Raw genomic sequence first — 26,900 nt, forward strand, 5'->3', positions numbered from 1 at the left:
TTGAAAATCTTTTGTAATACATGAAGTGACTGAGATTTCTGTTTGTTTTTACAGGCATTATTTCAGGATTTTAAACTATTTGTCACACATTAACCACTGTAGTATGAGGCTGTTTGTGGAGCAGATGGGGGTCACAGGAGGGACACAAATTCACACACAAACATCATGTTTTCTGCAGGGTTGAGTTCTGTTTGCTGAAGTTAGTTTATGTGGATAGAATAGATAATAATAGTTGGCAGTTTGAGGTTGCTGCACCAAAATACCAGAAACAAAAACACAAGCAGGGCAAAACAAAGAGTAAGAAGTGTGAACCCATTGGTAAAGCCTCCTCAATAATGATAGCTGGGTACCTTAAATAATGCAAAACCATCATTCCATAATCTAGAAACATCCTAAAGATTAAAGCTCAGTTTCAGATTTTCTTCTTCTTTGAGAAAATGAGATGCAGCTCTGTAGGCTGTTCTTCAGATGTAACCCTCTGTGCTACCATATTTAGTGTCTATCTGCCTCATTTGTCTGTTACATTGTGCATTATGTAGTACTTGTACCTATAAATCAGAGTTCCATTTCTAAACTGTATGCATGTTTTTTAAACCCCTGCCTCCCATGCAGTCTGAGTCTACCCTGAACAAGTTAAACTAGAGATGACTTCTTGTCTATTTTCTTTGGCCTGAGCCCTAAAACCAAATTTCAATATTGCAAAACCCTGCAATAGAACACTGTGCGCCTTAAGGGACCAGAGTATCTTCAGATTTGCAGACTACAGTGTTAAAAAACAACAACAGCACTGTTACATGCTTTAACTGTTTTAACGGTCTATCTAAACTTTCCTGTATTGCTTTATCACTCAACTGTCAAAGTGAATATCTTTGCTTATAGATTTGAAAAGGTTGGTGAAAACCATTTACAATTTAGTATTAGTCTTTTAAAGTTAAACGTGATGAGAAGATATGAACAACTTGTCTTATATAGACCAACTGGCCAGGTGGTGAGTACTGTGTGGTTGGTAAGGTAAATTCTGCCCCCTTGTGGATAATTTAAAACATTCCATTTTAATAACCGTGTATTTAGCAAGGTAGACGACTAGAATAGAAAATATGTCTCCTTGCTGCATTTAGCTTTGATTATAACAAAAATTCAACTAAGCTGAGAATAATTTGATACCAAACTGTTCCTCTTCCTTTAGAAAATGACCTTCCCTCCTAAAGGGATCGTAATGAACAGGCATTCATATATGGATGAAAGGTATTTAATTCAAATATATAACAAAACACGTATACAGCACACTGAGTCTGCATACATTAAATAATTTAATTTAATTTAATTTAATTTAATTTAATTTAATTTAATTTAATTTAATTTAATTTAATTTAATAATTAATAGCTTCTACAGTTATAAAATACAAAAAATGTCCCATATTTAAACTCTTTTTGAAGCGTGTTATTTAACTGTATTTGTATAGTTAAATGACCCGCCAACCAACCTTAGATTTATAAATTTTGATCATTTTCATAAAGATAATGAGATGTTTTGGAGACCACATCAACTCCGATATAATAGTTTTCAAAATGAATGCGAGTTCACTTTTTTTAATAACTATTATATATGTATATATATTTTATTAGAATAATTGCAGTTTGTCAAAAGCAGTTTAATATTAAACAGTGAGTACAAAACAAAGGTTTTTTTTTGTTTTTTAAGTTCATTAATAATCAACTTTTATTTTGGTGGGCATTCGTCACGTGACCACATATGTTGGTCATATGACCTCCACAGTTTGCTTGCTACTGAGAGTTTCTCCGTGGATGAGCCGATGAAGGCATTTCCGCCTCTATCTCACCGTTTTTGCCTGCTTTTGTCGCTACACTCCCGGATTTAGTCTTGATACTTTTGGTGGAGACAAAAAGAAAGTTTCCGGACGCCGATTTGACATGGAAACAGGAAACCGGCTCTCTGCACTGTCGCTGCTTCTCTCGGCTGTGTTTTCCCAGTGTGTTAGTCAGATCAACCCTGCACAGGTACAGTAAATCTAAAGCTACATATGTCTTTCAGTGCTTTTATTACCGATAACGTCCTATGTTTGTTTTCAGGTGGTTAAAAATGTGAATTCAGCTCGACTGAGAAGTTAAAATCGACTGTCCAAGGCTTAATCTCTTTCTGTTGTTTTGTCTAGCTTGTGCATGTCATTGTAACTTTTCAAAGTCCAAGGAAGATAAGATTTTGGATGCCAGTACTCTTAGTACATAGACAAATCTTCACCTAGCTATGCTTCCGGTGCTCATCACATGCTTGTGTAACCTGACACCTGTCACCTGGTTCAAGAACAACTCCCTGCCCTAACTGGTTTTGTTGGTACACTATAAACTTTTATTTTCACTTACACAGTCTGTTTCATCTTTGTCTGTTTGTCCCTGCCCTTTCAGATTGATCCTCTGATATATGATGAGCAGCTCCTGTGGGTGAGCGGAGCTCAGGGGGAAGTGAACACCTACAGGATTCCTCTGCTCACCTTCACCTCTAAAGGAAGCCTGTTGGCTTTCTCAGAGGGCAGGAAATCCAAGTCCAGTGATTTGGGGGCAAAATTCATTGCGATGAGGCGGTCCACTGATAAAGGCAGGAGCACCACGACAAAGACACACAGTCACAAACAGCTTAACATGCTCACAGCCTGTAAACAAATACACACTCCTGCAAATTCAGTTTTCAACATACACATGACATAATTTATGTTTCCTCATGATCCATGTATCTAGATTACTAAGTAAGATTGCTTACTGAGATTTAAAGTTGAAATCCTGCCCTTTATTCCTTTAGGATCTACCTGGTCTCCCACCACCTTTATCACTGATGATGATAAAAATCCTGATGGCCTGAACCTGGGCTCTGTGGTGGTAGATGAGGAAGTGGGCTCTGTGATCCTGGTCTACAGCATCTGTTTCCACCAATACCACTGCAGCCCCGCCAGCACCATGATGATGGAGAGCTTGGATGATGGCCTCAGCTGGAGTGCGCCTAAAAACCTTTCTGTCCAGCTTGGAGTCAAAGCCTTTGCCCCGGGACCAGGTTTTGGAATCCAGGTAAGAGGATAAAAAAAAACCTAAGCTGTTCTACAGCTGTAAATAAGATCAAATACTTAGTGACCTTAAAGTCTGCATTAAATTCACACTGGTTCAACCATTAAGACAACCTTTTCAGGTGTTCAGTAAAATTCTAAAAACACAGATCACTTATATAAGGAGTAAATTAAAGTTATGAAAAATCTTGGCTAGTTTTTTCTTTGATTTTGTGACTCAGTATCTTTCATCACAGATCAGTTTTTAAGTTTTTATCAGACTTGTGGGTTTTTTTTGACAGATCTGATTAAAATTCAGATGTGGTTTTGTAGAGTGTCATGAAAGAGGAAGTTTCCCTTTGTACTGATCGAATTTGAGAAGTAAATTTTTTTTTTGTGATAGTTTCGATCACGTTTTTGTCCATGTCTCTGTAAGTGGTTTTATTTGCTGATCAGTCCCCTACAGTGGCCCTAAAGGTCAACTGCACAAACATGTCATGGCCTTCCTTCACAAACAAAAAAGGAAAATATTATTATTTCAAAGTTTTATTATTTGTTACAGATTAACTTGTGTTGTACAAGAATTCATGACCATTAAAAAACTTTGACTGAATGTCTTCTGAATTTGCACAATATAAAAAAGTATTTCACCAAATGCCAAAAATATGTTGTGAAATTTAAAAATATTAACACGAAAATAAAACAAAGGAAAACACAACACAACACAGAACAAACAAAAAACAATTCATTAAACAAATTCATTCTTTTAAAACACAAAGACAGTTTATATAATGCAACAAATTGTCATGATAGAAATTTTTAAACCAAAAATGGATCAAAAAATGTAAAAAAAAAATTTGGAAAAACAAAATTATTTAACAGAAAAAAACATTAACTTTTTACTTCAGCTAACTAGAAGATAATTGACACTTCTGAAAAAAATATTTCATGAATTATACAGACAGCAAGAGCTTACAAAAAATTGTTTTCTGTATTATGTGAATGACTGTCTAAATTTTTTTTTTTTTTTTTAACTTTTTTTTTTGCATTTCATTTAAAAAAAATTCACTTGAAAATGTTTGCTTCATTTAGTAAATGTGTTTGATCATTTTTTCTGTTTTATTAATTTTTTTTTGTCGTTCTGGATTTTTTTTTGTGTGCACTTTTTGTGTTTTTGACTTTTAGGGCCACCATAGGTACCTTCTATAGCATTACGCCATCAGCTATTGTCTTAGCAAATCATTTAATAAAACAATGCCATGTCTAAATATAGCAAATTTAAAAATCTAGGTATCAAACTTGGTTATTCTTCAGCATATAAGCCCCTGGTATTTGTGTTCTGTCCAAGGTTTTGGTGTTTGTTAACCTGCCTGTCAGCTTCATGAATCATTATGTCATTTAGAGGGATGTAAATTAGTGGTTTATTACTCCTCATGCACTGGCTAAGCTGAGCATCTGTCCAGTTATCTTTTTTGTGGTTGTCTGTGCCAGTTTCTGCGATGCTAAACCTTATGTGTTCCTGCAGCAGATTAGTCACTCTAGATAATTCCTAAATGTTTCATGAGGTATTCTGAAGTAGGAACAGTTCAAATTTTTTGACCCATGTATTATCTTTTCTGTATAAATTAAATGTGTTTGATTTTTCGAAATTCAAAGCAGCAATTTTATATTTTACAACTTTACTGGCCCAGAAACAGGATCTTTTTTGACACTATTTCTCATCCTGTGTCCACATCCTGTTCCGTTTTGTTTAACAGAAGCGCTACAAACCAGCTAAGGGAAGGTTGGTGGTGTGTGGTCATGGTACGCTGGAGGGAGATGGAGTATTCTGCATCCTGAGCGATGACCATGGGAAAAAATGGTCCTACGGTGCAGCGCTGAAAAGCATCCCTTATAACCAAAAGAAGAGAGCCCAGGACTTCAACCCAGATGAGTGCCAGGTACCAGGATCATGTGCTGCTGTTTGTGAAAAGGAGTCAGATCTATCCTGCTCAACCGGCAGGATTAAATGGACTCCTTTGCCTTCTGTAACATGAGAATATAATTCAAAATCAAGCGGTTAAAGCTTCTTAAAGCTGTAAAAAAAAAAAAAGTCAGAAGTGTTGAGTTTTCTCTCACAAATCCTGTCGTCACTCTCTGGCAGTTCACAATCATCACAGTGCCCCAAAAAACTCAGTTTTATCTCTTGAAGATGTTATTTTTTCATTTGCATGTTGGAGATTCTTGAAAGGGGAACACATCGTTTTTAGAGAGTTGCTTTGTAAGAAAATGAAAATCAGAAAATTCACTGTCTTTGTTCCCCCTTCAGCCTGTGGAGCTGACAGACGGCAGCATCGTCATCAATGTGCGAAACCAGAACAACTACCACTGTAAGTGTCGTCTGGTGGTACGCAGCACTGATGGAGGAATGTCCCTGCCTGTGGAAGGTCTGTACTTTGACTACACACTGGTGGATCCTGCTGTAGCAGCTGGAGCTCTGCAGAAAGATGGAGTTATATACTTCACCAACCCCGCCAACGAGCAACACAGTAAGAGCAGATGACATGACACAGATGCAGCCATTCTTCTGTTTTCTAGTGATTTTTATCTTTGACTCTGACTGATGAAAATAAAATTAGATGAGCCAATCTGGAGTATTTTGCTTCAAAATATCTTTATTCAAGTTTAGGGCTTCCTGTCCTTGAACACAATACTGTTTAAATGCTGCCACAATGACGGAGTAATTAACTCACATTTTATTGTGAAATCTATTTTTTATTTAAAGCTCCTGGGAGGAGGTTTTTAGCTGGGTATGAAGAAGATTGAAATTGTTATCAATGTCTCTGTGACAAAGTTTTCATTCTTTGACATCTGAAATCTTGCAGATTGACAGGGGGTTGGTGTCAGATAACATGATGAACCACCATTTGCCAAATTGCCTTATTTTTTCCAGAATTTTCATGCCAAAGTTTCAAAAGTAGGGAATAAACTACATATATACAGGACAAAATAAGCAAAGAGATAGAAAGCTCTATGTCCCCTGAGGGCGCCACAATAAGGGCACACCAAAAGTCCCTCACAGGAGCTTTAAACACATAATTTTCATCTCCTGATCACATCAGTAATGCCACCACAAGTTAGCCATTTGAAAATATTGTTGGGTGATAATTCTTTTCTTCTTGCATCCTCTGTCCTCAGGAATCAACTTGACTCTGCGCTGGTCTGTGACTGATGGTAAAACATGGGAGGAGAAAGCTGTGCAGATATGGGCGGGGCCAAGCGGTTACTCCTGCATCACGTCTCTGAACAGTGGATCTGCAGAGGACCGGAAGTACATCTACGTTATTTATGAGAAGGGCCACAAGGACTATATCGAGACTGTGTCGTTTGCCAAAATCCACCTGTTCGGTGGCCGATAGGACATGTGGACTGGAGGTACGCTGAAGAGGAACCATGTAGAGCTTGTTTGTTTTCTAAAGCTTCACAGATGTGGTAGAAAAACTCTCAATGAAACAGCACATTAATAAGAGTTTTTGATTTGGGGATCGATTGTTCTATTGCTAAGCAACCCCTTTGCTACATTTTGGTTTAAGAAAAGTGCTGTACAAAGATTGGCTGTTTGATTTACAGACTGATCAATATCTGACAATACAAATGTGTATTGTGCCTTGTGTTTGTCTCCTAGATACAAACAGTTGGAAGAAAAGGGAATTTGGAAGAGCTTTTTTACTCCTACAACTTTCTCAGGATGAAGATAAAGACTCTGATTGACTTTATGACATTAAATGTGGGGAACTGGCTCAAAGCCAGGGATGTCCAACAGGTTGTACCCACTCTGTAATGAACTGATCAAAAATCTCACTATTTTCTTATGTCTTACTCATTTTTTCCAACAGTTGATTAAGATGCATATGTCATGTTCCGATTTTTTTAAATTTCATTTTTGTTCTGATTGGTCAAAAAAGATAATCAACACCAATATTGTATGGGTTCCCTGTTGGTAAGCAAGACAATATGGTGAAAGTGGGATGTTTTAAGAGAGAAGTTTAAAATAATTTTAACAGAAATTCAAAATATGACTTGGCTTCACTTCTTATCTAAATGCTGTTAAAAATAATATGGCTATCTGAACATACTGCATTTTTAAAGCATCTCAGGCACCTCTGGCAGATTCACTGTTTACATGACTAAGAAATGACTCCTGCTAAAGCCAAACTGACAGACTTAGTAGTTATTTAAGAGGGAAACTAAGCTGATGTTTGAAACTTAAAAAGTTTTTCAGTGCCTGTGGTTATAATGATATAAATATCGTTTGGCTCCATTTATTGAGAAGCAAATGTGACATTAACTTGTGCTGACTGAAAACTGATTATGCCTCAGTAGAGCAAGAGATGTGAAATAATGTCATTTTTAAATCAAAATCTTTTTATTGAAATTTTCACAGAACAAAATAATTGCACAGTCCAAAAGTATTAGAGAGAGAGGTAGCACAGAAATACTTAAATCGTGCATTTTACTGTATAACAAAGAAGAAAAACAAAACAAAAACAAACAAACAAACACACACACCCCCCCCCCACCCCCCCACCACCACTGCCAGTGAGCCTAATAGAAAAACATTGACATAAGTCTGTCAAGCATACCTGAGTAGATAGATGGAGAACTGCAGATTACATTAGAAATAATGTCATTTTTTTAAACTTACAATACCAATAGTTATAATTTAAAGAAGTAAAACATGTGAGTGAGTGAGTGAGTGAGTGAGTGAGTGAGTGAGTGAGTGAGTGAGTGAGTGAGTGAGTCTGATAAAGAAGGTGAGTGCATGATGTGTATGAGGAACAATAATCTCCTTTTGAAGACTGTTCACTTCTTATGTTGGTAAGCTGAACCTTTTACTTTCAGGCTATGATTTTGCCAACATTGTTCACATGATATTGTTTTAATTCAGGACACTATGTGATCTGTGCTACTTGTAGAATAAATTAATGATTTCTGATGACACTTGTTTTTAGTTGTTGTGGGAAGAGCTGGGCTTTTAAAAAGTGTGTTCTCCTCCAGTGCTGAAGGAGAACATTTGATATACTTAAATCATATTGCTAAATGCAGGTTTCAGTCTACATGTGAAACAGAATTTACCTTAATGTGCTAGAGAAAAAACAGATTTCTTCTCTACAATTTTTCATTGACATTTTTAATTCCTTAATTTAAAACAATGCGATATCACTTTTGCTCCCGGTTATAAATGTACTAAGAGATGCGTTTGGACGAATTTTCTTAAGTAAATGGCTAGTTTTTCGATTTCAAAATTCAGAAAACAGTACAAATCCCATCAACTTCTTGAAAAAGGAGGGGGGAAAACAGGAAAATGTAAAATTCTTTATCCCAAAATCAAAACTGGACACTTTTACTTCCCAATGTTAAAATATACTTGGTTTCCAATCGTTTAACTTTTGCAAACAAGTTGATTAATCGACTAATCCTGCACCTATTTACCATATTTGCGACCCGACATGCCCCCAATGTCTTCCTATTTATATGTGCATTTCTCTACGGTTTTTTTTTTCCTTTCCATGGATATTTTCCCAGTGTCAGTCACACTGTTTATGTTATCGTAGTCACACATTCTTACATGTTTGAATGAAGATCGCAGTCACTGTTTGCATCCAGTGTGGAAAAAATGAGCTAAGAATTAAATCTAAAAACGCCCACTTCGTTAAAAATAAATAAATAAATAAAGTAACTTAGACAGCATTTGTTTAAAAATAACAGTCGTATTATTCTTGCCGTTGAAATCCCAAACGGCTTCCATCTCACGATATTACCCAGTAGCCGTTGACGGCTCTATAGGTGACGGATCGACTCCTGTATCACAATTTTCTTTTCCCCTTTTCATTTATTTTTTGGATAATAAAAGAAAGGAGTGCAAGTAAGCAAATCACCCTCTTTATCCTTAACCTTTGTTCCTACGTTAGAGCGAACTTACTTGCGGAGACTGTTGTGTGTTTGAGTATGCAGCAGGATAACGTTGCTTAGCTAGCTGGGTCGGTTGCTAGAAAGCTACGTGATAGCAAAGCTAACCTCATTCTACGATACAACCTCGAGACAAGTCGGGACAAGACCAGGTCAGTGGTCAGAAAATATGCATGTTTTAACGCAGAAATGTCGATTAAACTGTTGTTTGAAAAGAGAAAAACCTCACTATCATGGGAAAAAGTATGAACTTACTGGAGAGGACGTTTTGTTGAAGGCCACTCTTATTTTTTTCACGTAAAGGCACAGTGACTTGGTTGTTGTTGCTAGGTAGCTATATGTAGCTCCATAGCCTGGCTTCGCTTGGAGTAAAAGCTTAAAGTCACGTCAAATGTTGACTTGCTATTTTAATAACTATATGTGTGCTTATTTTACATGCGTACTAGCTTGTCTATGAATCTCTCAAAACGTTTGGTCGGTTCAAATCTGTGACTGTCAACGGTTAGCACAGGATGTTCGCCTGGAATATAATGAAGCTTGTTGACTAGCTTGTAGTACAAGTGTCAGTTTACGTTGCCCTTGCTTCAATGAAACCGTTTTTGATTTATTTACATGTTTTTTTTCTGCCATTATACATTACAGTGCGCTCATCCCATTGTTTCGTTCAAGTGTAGCTTCTGGAGGGGTTTGATACCCAACCGGTCTGTATGTTAGTATGGACGGGGCCTGTATCCACCGCCATTTTGTTTTGTTGTTTCTAATATAATGTTTTTGTGCACCTTGTCTTCTACAGACGATGGATAAACGTTTGATATAAATCCTCAGTTGCAGTGTCAGTGTGTTGGTAAAATGCAGCCCTTCGTAGAGTTCAAGAGCAGTAAGCTAATGTTACCGCAAGGTGTTGAAAATGCATTATGAAACATGAACGCAGTCCCCCTCCCAACGCCAACACTGGGCCCTGTGTTAGCCAGCTAACATTTGTTCACTTTCCTTTAAAGATACAATAGGCTTCTGCAGTGTGTGGCTACAACAGCAATAATTTCGGATAATATATCCTTTGGGTTATTTTGCCCCTAGACATTCATTAGTTGGACAATCAGTAGTTCTCGTTAGCTTTAGCTTTCCGAGGCCTCTGTGGTATACGTTGCTGCAGTCCTGTCTTAGTAGCGTAGCTGCTGGCCCCTGTTAATCCCCATACAACATGCAGTTGACCAGCCATCCCACGACCTAATTTTCTAATCTCATCTGGCTGTTGAGGCACGGTGCTGCGCTGCTGCTCGGCATTTCATCTGTGAAGCCATTTGTTGTGTCTGTATTTATTCTGTTTACCCGGGAATGTGTGTTTTCAGGCAGTCAAAAGAGTTATCTGCGTGTAGAATAAGGCAGTTTCCTTTAGAGTCTTGAGTCAAACGTTGAAATAATTCAATCCCAATGTCTTGTCTCCAAGCAGTTTAAGACACTGATCATGTGATAAAAATGCCCCAAAACCCTCTTTCTTTTCCTGACATCAGATGAAAGTTCTACATTATAAAAATGGGTGTGAAGAGGGAGGAAAAGCAGAATCAAGGCTTTACATTCAAGCCAAAGAGTAAACACACACCTGATTGGTTGATATTCTGCACACATTCAGTATGTTTACTTCTACACATCCTTTAGGCCAGGTCATGGTAGGATTCATATTGTTGTGTCTGGAATATCTGTACCCCAAAGGCAACAAATAATGTTAAAACAGAAGAGATGGTTTTACCTGATTCACTTCCTTACACCTAAACCTTTAAAGTCATTAGAGTCTTGTTGTATTTTGTTTTGTTTTGGGGTTTTTTTTTCATTCCCTGTTTGAAACTAGTTTTGCAAAACATTGCCTTGTCTCACCATGCCGCTGTGAACATTGTTGCAAACAGATCCACTTGTTGTTCATACAGACTGTTGACTGGTCTTTGCTGTCATGGCTTGAGTTTGATGCTCTACACGTAGCAATGTTATGCTGTTATTTTCAGATATATTAATCTCTGAAATAGTCCTCCAAGGCAAAGACCACCTTGTATCATTTCTTCTCACTAATGTTATTTGTGGCACAAAACTGTACAGAGATTTGCGCCAACTGATGGGGGTTATTGTGGAGCAGGGGCAGCAGTTGAACCTGTAGGAGACAGCCCAATTACTCTCAAAGTGGACAGATGTCAGTGCAGTGTGTTTTATTGATGTGCAGTAAAATGAGTTCAAGCTAAAGGCCCAGCTGTTGCCATGGAGCCAACCCAGTCTCAAGGCAAGGCATAGAGGAATATAATTTATCATGTGTTGTCATGGAAACCATGGTTCAGCTTTTCCCCTGTCTTTTATACAGTGGTACCGGTGATTAGGTTTTTAAACATATGCTGCATTGAGTTAAACTTTATTGCTGGAGTTTTTTCTAAATTTGCCGCACATACGAAAAAAGTCACTATGTAGGTGTATAACAAGAAGGGATGCAACACTTCCCTTGATATTGAATAATACAGGACAGCATCGACACAGTTCACATCTGCTCTTTTCCTGCTGTTGCCTCAGTCCTGTGTATGCATGCATGGTTTGTTTGAATACACCCACAGTCCAAAAACATGCTCATCAGGTTGAAAGGTGACTCTAAATTTCTCATAGGGTGAATGTGTTCTACAACTCTACAGTTTCATTTAGCAGATGCTTTAGTCCAAAGCAACATACATACTTGTGAACGATCATCCATCTCTACGTTAGCTCAGTGATAGGCTGGTAACGTGTTTGAGTTTTAACCTGGCTGGGTCGGCTTCTGAAAGTGAAAAATGTTAGAGATAAAGGATGGATAGCTTCTCTTTAAATGGGCTCAGTAATGCACCGCCATTAGGCCTGTCACGATAAAAAATTTTGCCAGACGATAATTTTCCAAAATATTATTGCAGATAAACGATATTATTGTCAATGGTATTTGGATTTTTTTTTTTCATTTTTTTCATTGATGTAGTTATGATAAATGGGATAATAAAGTGAGTACACCATATCAAAAGCAAGAAACTTTAATTTCTTAAGAGTATTTAACTGTAATTAAAAGGTCAGGATCTTTTAAATAAAATAAGTTAAACAAAAAATATAATAAATTTAACAAACAAGAAAGAGAAAAAAAATACAATGAAAATGAAATGGACTCTCTTTTAGAAAAAAATACATGTCAATGAAAATAATTAATACTAATCAAAAACAACAAAACATAGACCCTGTCTCTAAAGAAAAAAATGAAACTCCAAAAAAAAAAACAACTTTAAAAACTATAGCCTAAATAAAAGGGAGTTTATACAGTTCCTGAATTGTTTGTAACATGTACTTTTTCCCAGTCAATCCGTACTCTGTCAAACATTTTTAACATTTCTGGCTTTCAACCGAAAGGCTGCATTTCTTTGTCAATGTAGCTGTCTTTGAGCGCCCACCATTTGGCACTTTTACTTCTATTTACTTTGCAGACCAAAAGCCTCAGTAAGAGCGAATTGTAAAAGAACAAGGCTCCGCTGCACCTCCTCTTCCTCTTCTTCGTCGCCACTATTTTCAAACAAATGCGACATATCAGCTCGTTGGTGTTCATGAGCTCACACTTTGTTCATTCTGATAAAAAAACAAAATATTCCCACACTGGGACTGTGGCAGGCAGCTTAAGAACCGTATCTTTTGTGCCATCACTCATAATAGCGTGTGTTTCCTCCTTACCCCTCAGGACGCTCGCTTTAGCTCTCTCTGTGTGTACGCGTGAGCAGCCCCGTCTTCACCCCAAAGATCGCATTTTTGACAGATGCTCACTCCGCTTTAAATCCGCTATAGAACCTATGCACCCCGATGTTAGGAAAGATAGACGTAGTGAGCCATCTTCTCATTCAGCCTCTTTGGTTAAAAGAGAGGAGGAAAACAAACATGCATGCACGTGTCAGTTTATCGAGGCTGGCAAACTTACCGAGGATGTTTTTATGTATCGTTCGGTTAATCGATTTATTGATTATCGTGACAGGCCTACCTGGTGCTAAACTACAATACAAACTGAGTTTACAAAGTTTGCTTGTTGTCATGTTACAAACAATAGCTCTACGTAACTGCCAATAAAAACATTGCAAGAGTCTGGTCCTTGGGACAGAGGGTGCCAGTGCTCACAGGAAACAAAGGCTGTATCCTGGAAAATACACTAGCTTTCAAGATAGTCCTCACAGCCTCTTTAAATAAAAACAGTCTGCAAACAATGTTTTACATTTACACCTATTGCATATACATGACTGCACATCTGCAGCATCATTGCTCTGTGACATTAGTGGGGTTCCTCAGTGGCCTGACCTTGGTACCTCAGAAGGGAAAGGCCGGTTTCAGACTGTTCACAGAAATAGCCCGTGCTCCACCCCTGAGATTAGTATGTAAACAAATACCAGCCTTTTAACTTCACGACACTTGCTGCAACACCTATTTACAATTTTGGTAACTTCATTGATACAGGTGCAAGACTGGGATGTACATAAAGCAGCACAGCACTTTCGTTCACTACAGAGCTACCTAACTGTGGGTGTTCACCTTGTTGGAATGATGTTAGCAGAAAAATTGAAAAATGCAGAAATTCTTGGAAGTTGAAGCTAGGGCTGAACGATTTTAGGAAAAGATTGAATTGCGATTTTTCTGGCAGATATTGTAATTTCAATTCGATTCACGATTTTCTTCAAATCAAGCTTTGGGATATTCACATGTAGGGCTGACCGATTTTTGGAAAAAGATCTAATTTTTCTGGCAGATATTGCAATTCACAATTTTTTAATCATCAATAGTGATGATAAATAATCTGTTTTCATCAACTTCTACTCCTAAACAGAGGCTTTGTGTTGTTGACCTGCTTACCAGCACTTTTAACATATAGATTGTCTACAAATTTGTAAAACAGAATGTGTATAATACTTGACACAACAGATCCTGAGTCAGTCAGGAGCGCTGCAAAAAATTGCTGCTTTGGCGATCTCAAAATTGCATTGTCTAAAATTGCGATTTCCATCTGAAAACGATAAACTGTTCAGCCCTAGTTGAAGCCTAACATATATTCGCAAGTAACAACTGACATGTAATGTTGAAATAAAATTCAAATAGAACATGATAGGAAGCTGAGTCATTGTGATGAAAGGTTTAATAAATGTTGAATATTGAGTCTGTTCTCAAAATGTCCTCCGAGGTCTAAGAAAGGAAAGGTGTTGTCCAAGCATTCTGCCATTAAACTACGTTTTAAAGTCTAAAATTAAACTGTGCAATGAATAGACACAGAACATTTGTGCAGAATGCCTGAAGCAAATTTTTCCTCCAAGAGGGTTTGGGTTCAATTTTTTGTTAAATATTTCTTCTGCAAGAAAGAGTACTGAAATGATGAACAGCTTATATTGTTGATGTGTGGATTAGCATTTAGTTGTATGAGTGGGTCCACCAGTTCCAAGTGAGGCTACACAACACAAGTAGAAAGAAAAGAACTGTATGTCTAATTCTGATTTGTATGCACCATTCTTTCTTTGAATCTGTTGGGCAGAAAACAACTTTTTTTCGTTTTTTATGAGTGCGTGTCAATATGACAGTAAATACAGCTTCTAAAACCAGTACTTTCACTCTTACTTTAGTGAAAACCAGGTGTCAAATCTGTCTCTTTCTTTTTGTTGTTGTGTTTCTGTCCCCTCTCTACCCTCCCAGTCTCAGGGCTCACCATACTCAATGAGCGGACAGCGCAATGTCAGAGCGTTCTGGGCAAACTGCAAAGGGGAAGGAAGGCAAAACCAAGTATGCGTCTCTCAACCTGTTTGATACATACAAAGGAAAGAGCCTTGAAACACAAAAGCCTGTTGGTGAGTATTCAGTCATTGTCACAGCTCTTTGCCTGTCTCTAATGATGTGCTTCTTGTTTGTAATGGAGATGCAGCCTCACAGTCAGATTCACTTTAGTGGCTGCTGCGTTATTGTGTGTAATAATGCCTAGCTTTGCTTTTTTGTCTCCTGACGCCAAGCACTGCATCTTTGATGCACCAGCCTCCTGTCTCCATGAAAGCTTTAGTGCTCATTTCAAATATAGAAGTGAAAGATATTCTGCATCTCTCAGCAGCACGCCAGCAGAATTTTGCTGATTCTGTTATTCCTCTCCAGGGTTATTTACTATCTGTATTTGTTGTACTTTCCTCAAGCAGAGTAAGAGAGGGAAGAAATTTTAATAGAATGTGTCACAACTGTAGAAATAAAGGAGGAAGTCATGCCTGTCCTGGAGGGTGTGCGGCTCTTGAGCTACAGCATGTCAGCTGAGCCTCAGAGCCACAGAGCCTGACCCCAGACAGAGGCTTGCTTGTGGATGTTGTTTGACTTCTGCACCGAGTCCCCAGTCAATGTTTTATTCAGAAGCTCCCCACTAGATCCAAGCAGCTGTCCTTGTTGTGCAAACTACACACTTCCCCTTCCTACATAGTGAAGCTATGCACTGCTGTGGTTTCTCTCAGCCTCAAGGCAACAAATAAGGGATTGATATTCAGCATAGCCTCACTTTGCAGAACCGGAAGGCTTCTCCATGCCCCTGTGGGCATCAATATCCTGATATGTCTCCATGAAATGTAATTGAAGTGGGTTTAGTGGAGGTTTTTCATAATGTCTTGAAGCTTCTTTTCTAATTCATAGTCATCTGAATCATCAGACTGTAACCACTCAGCCTGTAGCCGCGCTGGATGTTCAGCATCCTAATTGCTATCTGGCAAAGCGAGCGCCACAAGCCGTCCCTGTCATCGACTCCTCCTTGCCCCCAGTTGATTTAATTGGTTTCAGGTTTCTGTGGTCCATCTGTGCTAATGACCGCCGTCTCCCTCTCCATATCAGTTCCCCCTCGCCATGGCCTGCAGTCTCTTGGTAAAGTTGCCTCCGCACGGCGTATGCCACCCCCTGCCAACCTGCCAAGTCTGAAGGCAGAGAACAAAGGCAACGACCCCAACGTCTCGCTCGTTCCCAAAGACGGCACAGGATGGGCAAGCAAACAGGAACAAGCAGACCCAAAGAGGTCAGGAAGTCACTTTTTAAAACCAGTCTGAAAATTTGAGAAGGAAAGACCTGGAGCCATCTTGTCTTATTCCTGCATGTTACTTTTTCTCACCTCTCTCAGTACCGATGCATTGTCAGCACCGCAGCCGGAATCGCAGCAGCCTGTGGCTTCAACGACACCTGCACCGACCCGCCCGAGAACCCCACCAGCTACAGAGGTACCCACTGAAAGTTCCAGAAATGCAAACTGTTTATCCTGCTGTAACAAAATGTAACAATATTTAAGGGTTCAAGAATGGCGAGGAGCATTTGCTATTTGTCTCTTACATGTGCCTGTTCTTCCCTTCAGGTTCTGGCCCCAGCTTCAACCCAGGCCGTAGGGGCAAGGTCCTGGGCACAGGCCAGTGTTACACATGGAACACCAGGGGATGGTGAGTCTTATAGTTCTCATACTTTTTTTGATCAGGCATTTATGCGGAAAAAGCTTTGTGTTGGATCTCTTCTTGTCTTCACTCACTGCAGGTGGAAAGGGATCAAACCTACCGTCGCCATTCTCTCGAGAGGAATTTCCCACCCTGCAGGCGGCTGGCGACCAGGACAAAGCTGGCAAAGAACAGGGCACTGCAGATCAGTGGTATGGGCCAGGACCAAGCCTCCGCCCCCAGAGTGAGTAATAATGAATGAGCAGTTGTTTAATTAAATCTGTTTACGTGAAAACCTATTCCACATCCTGATTTTGGCATTTTAATGACAAATATTCCAACTGTGCAAAATTAGCAATTTACTTTTGATTAGTATCAGTTTGCCAAGTATTGTTGTTACAAGTTCACCTCAGTACTTGCTTAAAAATGACTGATTTCTTTACTTTTTTTGTGTTGTATATCTGCTTGTCCCAACTGGTTTTAAATCCCACATTAATTAAAATGCAACATTATAAATATGAACCCAAAGCACAGAGCTTACATAAAGTGTGTGTTCCATCTCGAAATTTACCACGTTGTCGCTGATCTTACTCTGACGGCATCATCCTTTTGGGTTTTCTTCACTCAGACGTCACAAGTTGGCGGGACGGTGGGGGCCGAGCCCTGGCGCCCACCTTGTCTGGGGAGGGGGCAGTGGAGGGTGGCACTGGTGGAGTTCTGGTGATGGATGGGGCAGCTGGGGTCCCCCCTCCGAACTCTCAGTCTCATGGGCCACCTAGAAACCCTCCTGCAGGCAGCCCTGCCTTGCCCCTGCCCCAGCCCCCTGTGGGACCTGGGTTCCCCCAGTACCGAGGGATCATACCTCCTTTCGTAAGTTTTCTTTCAGTTTGATTACAGGTGTTACTCGTTTTTTTCCTGTTCATCTGCTTATTTTAACCGTTTTCAAAACAGATTTACTTTTAACTAACAAATGCAAGTGAGGTGTCTCGTGGATTTAATCTTTCTCATCTACTTACAGATGTATCCTCCTTACCTGCCCTTCCCGGCCCCCTATGGCCCTCAGGGGCCATACAGGTATCCGGCACCAGGGGAAGGGCCTGCTCCAAGGTATGTACCTTCCCCTTATTACTTGTTATAGCATTGTTTTGGGTTACTGTGTAGCAGTCGAATCATCATTTTTTGTTTACAATTCTCATCAACATACTGGATCTTACATAAATCTTATCCCTTCTCACAGGTTCTCTCGTGGACAGGGTGGACCTGACAACAGGCCCCCGGGTGGTCCACGTGACGCAGGTGGGGAGATGGTGAAGCGTCCCTCTATCCTGAAGCAGGATGACCTAAAGGAGCTCGACGAGCTGGACCATGATGGAGATGAAGGCTGGGCAGGTAAGGATTTAAGATTTTTTAAGATATAAAAGTCAATGAAGTTGTACGAAGAATTGGATGAAGAATTGGATGAAAGATCTCGAACTTGCAACATGACTGCTTGATGTCACATTCTGGATAAAGAAACAATATTTCCTTCTCTTTCTTTCTTTCTTTCCAAGGGGCTCATGAGGAGATTGATTATTCTGCCAAATTAAAGTTCAGTGATGACGAAGGAGACGAGGAAGGGGAAGAAGAGAGAACCGAGAGCACTAGTGACACAGGGTACGTGAACAAATTCAAAGTGCTTTGCTCTCACTGTTTTATGCAAACATAACTTGATAAGTCATAATGATGGAAGGGTGCATATTTGTCTTATACTCAGTGAGCAACAGAGGTCCCAGGATGCCCCCCCTGCAACCTCTCGCACCCGAGCCTCGGACAGTGGCGGAGATGCACACCGCACCCCTCCAACAAATGCTGACAATGGCCCCCAACCTCCCTCCAGCAAGCCAGGATGGGCCGAGGAGGGAGGCAGCAGCTGGGTGGCTCAAGGAGCACCATCCAACTATCAGGTAGAAGCAAAATGCTCTTTAACAGCAAGGTGTAGCGCTGGCAGGTTGTACTCTAGTACAGGGGACTTGAAGGAAGCGTACTTGTGGGCAGAGGTGTTAGTGAAAACTGTGGTGGGGTATGGCTAACTGTGTCTGCCTGTATATAGGGGCGCAGGCCTGGATTGGGTGGTCCCCGGGAGCAGCCCTCCCCCCCACCAGGGCCGCTCCTTGGACAAGGGCCTTACTCCTTTTACCGACAGGTAGACATCCAGACAGGGCCTCATAGACAACTCATTTCTATCATTATGTCATTACCGCCCACAGGTCAAATAGAAAAGTCATTTCAAGTTTTGATTTTGCGTTTTGCCTTTTGAGTTCAGTTTCTGTTCATGTGATCATCTGTATGGTATTTTCTCCACTTTAATGAGATGTTATGAAGCTCTATGCAGCTCAGATAATCTTTCTTACTATTCAGGAACGGCCCCACAACCAAGGAGCCCCTCGTCCAGGGAAACAGACTTCCAGCCAGCATCAGCCACCAGTAGGAGGACCTACTCCCCCTCCCCAGCCAGCCTTGCAGGTCCCTGGAGCCCAGGGGGAAGATGAGGACGAGACTTGGCGACAGCGCAGGAAGCAGTCCTCCACTGAGATTTCGGCTGCTGTGGAGCGAGCTCGCCGGCGCAGAGAGGAAGAAGAGCGCAGGATGGAGGAAGAGAGACGGGCAGCATGCGCTGAGAAGCTGAAGAGGCTGGATGAAAAGCAGCAACAGCAGCAGGGCAGCGGAGGAGGTAGTGGTAGTAAAACCCCCAGCCTGGATGGAAACTCTACAGCTGCTACAGCAGGCAGCCCGAGTCCTTCTATTTCAGCCTCCTCCCCTAACATCAGTCAGCCTCCATCTCCCTGTGTCGACCCAGAGGAGCCCCCACTGCTGACTGTCCAAACAGGGCCTAGTCCTGGAGTTGGTGACCGACAGCGGGCCAGCAGCAACAGCAGCTACGACTCCAGTGCAGGTAGATGATTTCCACGTATATTGATTATGATCTCAAATATTTTGATTTAAATTCCTAGAAATTTAAGTATAAAATCTTGATAAAAGTCCTTGATGACTTTTTAATCCTACTTTCTTGGTTCAGATACCCAGCCATGTCCCCAGCCATCAATGTCACAGACACAGCAACCAACACTAGATGTACCTGCACCAGGAGAAAGTAAGGAAGAGACTTTGGGAAGTGCTCATGTTCGTGCAGGCAGTGGAGGGGAGAGAGGAGCAGATCCTGTGAAAATTGAAAATATCGGAGGGGGAGCCGGTCGGCAAGCTGGTGGTCCTCCTGGCCAGGGTTACTCTAAGTACCAGAAATCTCTTCCACCTCGATTCCAGAGACAGCAGCAGGTAGGGATCTATCACTCACTGTAAATACATATGTGCTGTTTGTTTCATACAGATATTGCTTTGCTAGTTTTTGCATTTTGGCTTATTTACAAAAAAACATCTTCCTGTTCTGCAAACATAAAAATCTAAGGTTTTCTGCATATATGTTAATTTTCCTCTAGGAGCAGCTCCTGAAGCAGCAGCAGCAGTGGCAGCAGCAACAACAGCAGCAGCAGCACAGCCAGGCATCACAAAGCCAGCTGTCTCCTCAGCCCCAGGCTCCACAGGGTCCTTCACCGGGTACAACACCACAGCCGGGGCCTGGGCCAAAGCAGGGTGGACCCCTGTATCAACCCGGTAATATGGTTCGACCTCCACCACTGCCAATGAACTTTGACCCTCGCTGGATGATGATGCCCTACATGGACCCTCGCATGATGCAGGGCCGCCCTCCACCAATGGACTACTACTCTGCTGGCATGCACCCCTCAGGTCAGTCAGACTGATTGAAACCCTCAAAGATACATAATCCAAAAACACACTTCATGGGTATCAAACCTATGCCTACGCCTGTATGATGTTAACATATTCTTTTGGAATATTTTCCCCCACCCCAGGGCTCATAGGGCGTGAGCGTTCTGATTCAGGAGGATCTGGCTCGGACCCCTTTGACCGTCAGCAACAGCATGCTGGGCACCCTCACCGTGGTACTCCCCCAATGGACCCCAAGCTTGCTTGGGGGCCAGAGGTATTCCCTGGTGGAGGAGAGGGCAGAGGACTGACATCCCCTCTTAGACAGAAGCAAGGAATGGAGGAAGATGAAGGGGCCAAAGGACCCAGGTATAAACAAATTTGTTACGCGCACATGAAATGAAGTGGAAGAATGACTATGCTACCAAACCAAAATCTCTTAGCGCACAGTGTGATTTATAGAAGAATTCCTCATCCTGTGTTTTTATACTTTGTCTTAGGAGTGACACTCCCCCACACCGAATGCGAGAGGGTGGATTGGGACCTATCCAGCAGCCAAGCTCCAGCTCCGGGACATCCAATCAGACTCCACCTCCAGTTGGCACTCAAGTTGGGAGCCAGGGTGGGGGCCACCACCCCCATCACTACATGAGTGGGCAGGGCAACTACAGCAACTTCCCTGATCAGAGTGCACGAATGCTTCCACACCAACAGCAGCAGCAGAGGGCGAATGAGCGGGGAAACCAGGCACATGGTTTCACCCACCAGGATGAAGGACCTCCCCGAGGAGCTCAGCAAGGCCAGATATGGGGGGCTCCACACCCTCACTACGATCGCAATGGTCGTGCAGACCATCCCTCTGTTGAGAGCAATTCTCATCACCACCATCATCACGGTCACCACCCTCAGCAGTCTCACTTTCATCTCCACCCACACAAACCAGAGAACAACCGTGACAGGGTCGCTGAGGCCACTGCCAAGAAGACAGACTCTTCTCCTCCAATCCACCAACCTTCCCTCTCATCTTCCTGCTCTTCCTCCTCCTCCTCTTCTGCCAGAGAAGATGGAAATGTCAAAGCTGCCCTCCACCATCACCCAACCCAGCGAGAGGGTGAGGCAGGGGCTGGGCATGCCGCTGGTGAAAGAGGCAGCGGTGGCACTGCTGGCAGCAGCAGCCATGTGAAGCCGGAGAAAACCGGCCCGGGATACACTCCCCATTCTTCTGCCACTGCCAGCCAACCTTCCTCTCAGCATGGCAGTCACACTCATCCTCACCATCCTCACCATCATAAGTCAAACCAAAGAGGGGGGCGAGAGCACAAGACAGAGACCCAGTGGGGCCCACGGCCTGGCAGCAGCCACATGGGTGGAGGGTCATCTCATGGCAGGAGGGCCAACAATGCAGGGGGTGGGAACAGCTCCCGTGGAGGTGACGACTCCTCCAACCCTCAAACAGATCATAAACCCTCCAATCATGCAGGAGGTGGCAATATGAATAAGAGGGCTGGACCGATAAAGAAGCCTGTGCTCAAAGAGATGAAGAAGGATGGAGGGGAAGTAGAAGGTGGAGAAAAAACAAGTGCAGGATTTGGGAAAGATAAAGAGCAGGATGGGGCCCAAACCACCTCAGCAAAGCAGGAAGCCGCCTCAGTCTCCCAGAGCACATCAGCTCCATCAAAAGATGAGCCAGCTCAAACAGCCAAACCCAGGAACGGAGGCAAAGAAAGATCAGCGGGAGGAGGTGGAGGTCGAGGGCCAAAAGACGGGGACACAGCCTCTTCAGGCTTAACAGGCTCCTCCTCCAGGAGGGACAGGGAGCGCTCTTCTGAAAGAGGAGGCCATCACGGAATTCCTGCCAAAGGTGGTCGGCCCAGTCGTGGACGAGGGGGGGAGTTCTATGGAAGAGGACGTGGGTACCGTGGCACCTATACAGCCACTGCCGGGCCCGCTGGTGGAGGCCGGGGAAGAATGGGAGCCAGGAGCGGCAGAGATTACCGCTCATCTGTGGCTGGTGGACACCATCATGAGTCCAAAGGTGAGGGAGGCGGCGGCAGACATGGCCAGGAGCGCTCTCAGCATAACCCAGCCAGGGCCAGGAACCGAAGTGAAACCCGCAGTGAGGGTTCAGAGTACGAGGAAATCCCCAAACGAAGGAGAGAGAGGGGCTCAGAGACTGGCAGTGAGAGTGGTGCCAGTGACCTCGGTCACTCAGACAAAGATGACACCCAGAAACCCAACACCAAGAATGGCTCCAACACCACTGGCTGTAGTACAGTGTCATCTGCACCACCCAGAGGTTCACAGACCCGGGTTTTCACCCCCAGAGGTGTGCCCTCTAGGAGGGGACGGGGCGGAGGCAGTGGAGGAGGAAACATGTACAGGAGCAGTGGAAATGCTGGAGGACCACCTGGAGGACACAGAGTTGGACCCAACTCAGCCTCTCATCATGGGGGGCCTTCAAAGGCATCAGCCTCCACCCGAAAGCAGCATGGCCCACCACAAACGTCTGGGCCCAAAGACTTGGGGAGGGGGGGTAACGGTGGAGAGAAGAAAGAAAAGACAGCTGATGCAAGCCAGGCTCAGAATCAGGGGTCTAATCCCCCGCAGACAACACTGCCCGCTGCAGCTCCGGCTAACTTGGGCTCCACTGAGAATGGAGTTGTTGTGACCCAGATACCCTCGACTAACCCGACATCAAACTCTGGAGGGCCAGATGCTCTCCCCCTGCCCACTAACCGCGGGTTTCCACCAGGTGGATTTGAGCGACCACCAAGACGTCGCCGTCATGGGCGCTCTCAGCATCAGCAGGATAAACCGCCCCGTTTCCGGCGACTGAAGGAGCGAGAGAATGCTGCACGGATCAACGGAGGAGTGGGGGTTATTGGGGGAGGAAGGCCCTCCTCTCCCTCCCTGAATTCAGTTCAGGATAGTAACGGAGCCCCTGCCACTGCTCCCATGACAGGCACCACCCAAAACGCCAACCACAATACTGCAGTAACAAACAACAACAACAACAGTGGAGGTCATCTCAGCAATGCTAACAACCACCACCATCACCACTACAACCAGGGCAGCACCGGGCCACCCCACCCTCAGCACCACCACAGTCACGGAGCGAAGTCCCCCGACTTCACCAACCAGAACTCAGACCAGGCCAACGAGGAGTGGGAAACGGCGTCCGAGAGCAGCGACTTCACTGAGTTCAGAGACAGGGAAGGTGGCGGAGGGAAGTCGTACTCATCTCACCATCCCCACCACATGGGACGGGGAGGAGGGGGCGGCGGAGGAGGTGGAGGAGTGGTGGAGCGGGAAATGACAGGAAAGGAGCCCTCAGCAAATAAGCGGAGCTTCTCGAGCCAGCGTCCTGGCATGGAGCGACAGAACCGGCGGGTCAACGCTGGAGGAGGCGGAGGCGGAGGGGGAGGGAGAGGTCCACGAGGCCCAGGAGGTGGTGGGTCTGGCGGGCCTGGTAATGGAGGGGGTAATCGAGGGGAGAAGCGCGGTAACTGGCCCTCCCCGAAAAACAGGAAGTGATGGAATATTCCAGAACATTTCAGATGACCCATTAAGACCACCTTATTCCATCTTAATCCCTTTTTGATAATTAATTCATGGCTTATCTGTTGGCGTCCCGTAACATGTCAGTGTAATGTACAGTGTCTGGAGATGGTATCCACTCTCACTCTACCCCCTCATTCATCGTCACCTCCTTTGCTTTGCATCCATCAACTCTCTACCGTCCGTTATTGTAAATCCCTCTCATCCTGTCTTGCTCTCCGTTCAGTTTCCTCCCCCTCCTTTTGAAACCTCCCCCCGTTGGATTTGATAAGCATGTGTTTCTGCTAACGGAGGTGCACGTGGTTTTGACAGAAGATATTCACACAAAGCTCCACACACACTCACATTTACAAGCACAAATATGCCATCTCTCCAAACACATGCAGTCATGTGAGCATACATAAAATGAAAAAAAGAAACTGGGATTAAATTGGCAGATATGTTTGGATTGGGCTAATTTTTATATTTATGTGTATATTTCTACCACACTTTGGCCTTGGGTGGTATCCAGTAGTGCAGATCTGCACTACTTCCCTCACAAAGGGAACAAGTGCAGCATTATCTTTTAACCAGAACAGTGTAACATAAGATGTTTCTGTTTATGTCTTTTTGGCCTCATGTAAGTTTAGTTTCAGCCGTTTGAAAATATTAGGGGTGTCTGTTTTTTCTTTTTCTTCTAGAAGCAGGTCATTAAACACCTTTTTACTAAATTCCCCAATTCTTCCGAATTTCTGGTCTCCTCCAAAGTACATCTCTGATTACTGTGATGAAGTACTATTGCTCAGTGCTCACTTACCTTCACTTCTGTTGATTCGTCTTTAATTTTAATGTTTCTGCTGCTCGTTCAGGTAGATGGTGTGATTTTTTTTTCTCCAGTGTTTTTGACCCTCTCTAACATTTTTTTATCAACATAATTTTGTCCTTTTTTAAAAAAAAATAAAACAAAGGCTTCTTTACCTTCAGAACTTCTCTATACTCGAGACATCCATGTCACCCCCAAGGATTATAGTTAAACTCTTCTTTTCACATGTTTTATCTACCCCATGAAGACTATATGATAGCTGAACACTTCTTCGCCCGTACCGTAAGCTCAAAAACTTATCAGTTGTGGATGGGGTGAAACGAGATAAATGTAAACGTAGGTCATGGTGGAACAAAGGAGAATTGTTGGCTTCAAAAAGTGATTGAATATGTTTGAATAAGCACTCCTTGTAGTATAAATAAAATCCATGTTTGTTTGGTTTTTTTTGTGTTTGTTTTTGGGCAGGTCACATGTGATCCAACAGTTGGGGTACTCTGTCTGGGCCCAGAGTACAGAGCTAGGCTGAGTATCGTACTATGACACACCCCTTTTCTTTATTTTCTGTGCTCTTGTGGAAACCTTACATCTAAAAAAGGACTGCTACAAAGAGCTTTGTGTCTAAGGAAGTATTTTTTCAAGTGTGTGTTCTTGGGATGGATGGCGGTTTTTCAGTTCATGGTGGCGACCAAGTAGCCCACGCAAATTCAATCCAGAACAATGCTGGAAGGCGATAGGAGTCACCTTCTCGGCTGAACGTGCGGTTTCCAAGATTCTGCTTGCGACAAATAATGCTGACCTGGAGTGTTGGGGAAATGTTGGATTGATGTAGGATTACACTTGTAAAACATAGTTTGTATCATACAAAAAAGAGACAGAAAATGGCACACAGCTCGGAAAAGAAAAAAAAAAAGACCGAAGACAACATCCAGTGTGAACTAAATCGATTTGTATCAATTCTGTCACTGCTGTAAGTTGGGGTTTGTTTGTTTACTGACAACAGTTTGAAGATCTTCTCTGGGATGTTGTGTGTAGGGCATTCAATGATTTGTGTACGAGTGTGTGTGCTTGTGTGTGTGTGTGTGCGCGCGTTTTCTGGTGTCTGTGTAATAACTCGGGGAAGGGGTGGGGACCAGAGGGGTTAACATGAATGGCAAGCACTTTTTTTCTGCCTTGTTTGCCCACACTTGATTTAACCAGTATCATTACGACAAATGTACTGTTTCTTAAATACATCCACATATATACATGCAGCTGTGTGTATACATTCATAATCCAAATGAAGAACATGCAGCGGAGAAATTCACCAGTAAGTGTGTGATATTTAAGAAAACATTCTTCAGCAGGCAAGTGAAGTTGGACATATTTTATTTTTCACTATGACTTCTAAGCATGAACACACACCCATGGGTGCAGCTTGCCTTGCCTGTTACTGGTTTATACATTGATAGCTGTACACGTAACACTGGCTCAAAGAGTCCTTCATCCCTCCTTAACTTTTAATGTTGATGTGCGCATTATTTTATGTACCCATATTAAAAGAAAAAAAGAAAACACAAGTAGTGAACTCCAGAAAATTACTCAAAAGATTGTACTGTTTCCAGCATTACTAAGGTACCTGGAGTGGTTCAAACTGTTTTTAGCATTTATGGTTTTTATTAATGGAACCGTAATATACACACATGTATGTATATTGGTATGTATCTAAGTTTTGTCTACCCCAACTTACATTCCCACAAACAAATGTTGCCATTTTTAGTTCAAGGGAGCAATGTACAAGCAGAGAAGTGTCTTATTATAATAAAGTTATACAGAGAAGGCAAAGTTAAATAAACTACTTTTGATTTAATGGAAAATGTGCTCACAGTGTCTCATTCTTTTGAAGTGTGAAGTGAAAGGTTTTGATCTCATATGTGTTTCCACGGGTTAAACTGTTTGGTAGTTGTGTTTCTGACTCATACAATTAAGCTAGCTGCACACCAGCAAACTGAAAATTAATCATGGTCACAAAATTAATCATTTCAAGTCAAGACATTTCAGGTCTGTTAGTTTACTATATGAAATGTTTTTTACGTTCAAACTGAAGAGGACTATCTAAATCTGTTAATAGAATGTGAAACTAGTCTCTTTTTAAGCGTCAAACGGTGTCAATCAATCTTTTAAAGTGGTAAGTGTAAGATGGGAAACAAAGATGCTGCATTAAAGTCTGGGTTTTTTTGTGGATGTGCTTCCCGTCAGCAGTGATTCTTGTCCGGGCAGGTACTTCCTGTTTTTTCCTTTTTATGTTTGCATTTTCTTTCTTTATTGTTCTGTTTTTGTATTTTGCACTTCAAGGCC

The 26,900-nt window shown here is 42.4% G+C and overlaps 2 protein-coding genes across 4 annotated transcripts; both read left to right on the top strand.

Moving 5' to 3' along the window:
• The first annotated feature begins 1,761 nt into the window (after window positions 1-1,761).
• Window positions 1,762-7,438, top strand: neu1 (neuraminidase 1). Its single transcript, XM_074686056.1, has 7 exons — window positions 1,762-2,019; window positions 2,425-2,614; window positions 2,816-3,078; window positions 4,811-4,993; window positions 5,362-5,581; window positions 6,231-6,467; window positions 6,718-7,438. Exons 1-6 carry the CDS (start codon window positions 1,933-1,935, stop codon window positions 6,449-6,451), a joined length of 1,164 nt encoding a protein of 387 aa, XP_074542157.1. The 5' UTR covers window positions 1,762-1,932; the 3' UTR covers window positions 6,452-6,467; window positions 6,718-7,438.
• A 1,388-nt stretch (window positions 7,439-8,826) lies between these two features.
• Window positions 8,827-26,403, top strand: prrc2a (proline-rich coiled-coil 2A). Of its 3 annotated transcripts, none has more exons than XM_074686054.1 (17): window positions 8,827-8,958; window positions 14,703-14,854; window positions 15,864-16,041; window positions 16,144-16,240; window positions 16,372-16,453; window positions 16,545-16,688; window positions 17,073-17,314; window positions 17,463-17,551; window positions 17,682-17,833; window positions 17,995-18,097; window positions 18,198-18,387; window positions 18,534-18,626; window positions 18,842-19,376; window positions 19,500-19,756; window positions 19,918-20,227; window positions 20,353-20,575; window positions 20,707-26,403. In XM_074686054.1, the coding sequence occupies exons 2-17, from the start codon at window positions 14,740-14,742 to the stop codon at window positions 23,738-23,740; spliced, it is 5,844 nt and encodes a 1,947-aa protein (XP_074542155.1). In that variant the 5' UTR covers window positions 8,827-8,958; window positions 14,703-14,739; the 3' UTR covers window positions 23,741-26,403. The 3 variants fall into 3 exon arrangements, with proteins under 3 accessions (XP_074542155.1, XP_074542154.1, XP_074542156.1); XM_074686053.1 differs by lacking the exon at window positions 8,827-8,958 and adding an exon at window positions 8,982-9,154; XM_074686055.1 differs by lacking the exons at window positions 8,827-8,958; window positions 18,534-18,626 and adding an exon at window positions 8,982-9,154.
• Window positions 26,404-26,900: the final 497 nt, after the last annotated feature.

This window comes from Halichoeres trimaculatus, unplaced genomic scaffold, assembly GCF_033239565.1.
Source record: "Halichoeres trimaculatus isolate MK-OKI-2021-1 unplaced genomic scaffold, fHalTri1.1 fHalTri1_scaffold_14, whole genome shotgun sequence".
Classification (NCBI taxonomy): Eukaryota; Metazoa; Chordata; class Actinopteri; order Labriformes; family Labridae; genus Halichoeres; species Halichoeres trimaculatus.

Bases quoted from the DNA above. Each gene is read 5' to 3' on its own strand.
- neu1 (XM_074686056.1), top strand. From the start codon at position 1,933: ATGGAAACAGGAAACCGGCTCTCTGCACTGTCGCTGCTTCTCTCGGCT. The intron at 2,020-2,424 runs GTACAGTAAATC...CTGCCCTTTCAG, and splicing joins GTCAGATCAACCCTGCACAG to ATTGATCCTCTGATATATGA. The intron at 3,079-4,810 runs GTAAGAGGATAA...TTTGTTTAACAG, and splicing joins GACCAGGTTTTGGAATCCAG to AAGCGCTACAAACCAGCTAA.
- prrc2a (XM_074686054.1), top strand. From the start codon at position 14,740: ATGTCAGAGCGTTCTGGGCAAACTGCAAAGGGGAAGGAAGGCAAAACC. The intron at 16,689-17,072 runs GTGAGTAATAAT...TTCTTCACTCAG, and splicing joins ACCAAGCCTCCGCCCCCAGA to ACGTCACAAGTTGGCGGGAC. The intron at 17,552-17,681 runs GTATGTACCTTC...CCCTTCTCACAG, and splicing joins GGGGAAGGGCCTGCTCCAAG to GTTCTCTCGTGGACAGGGTG.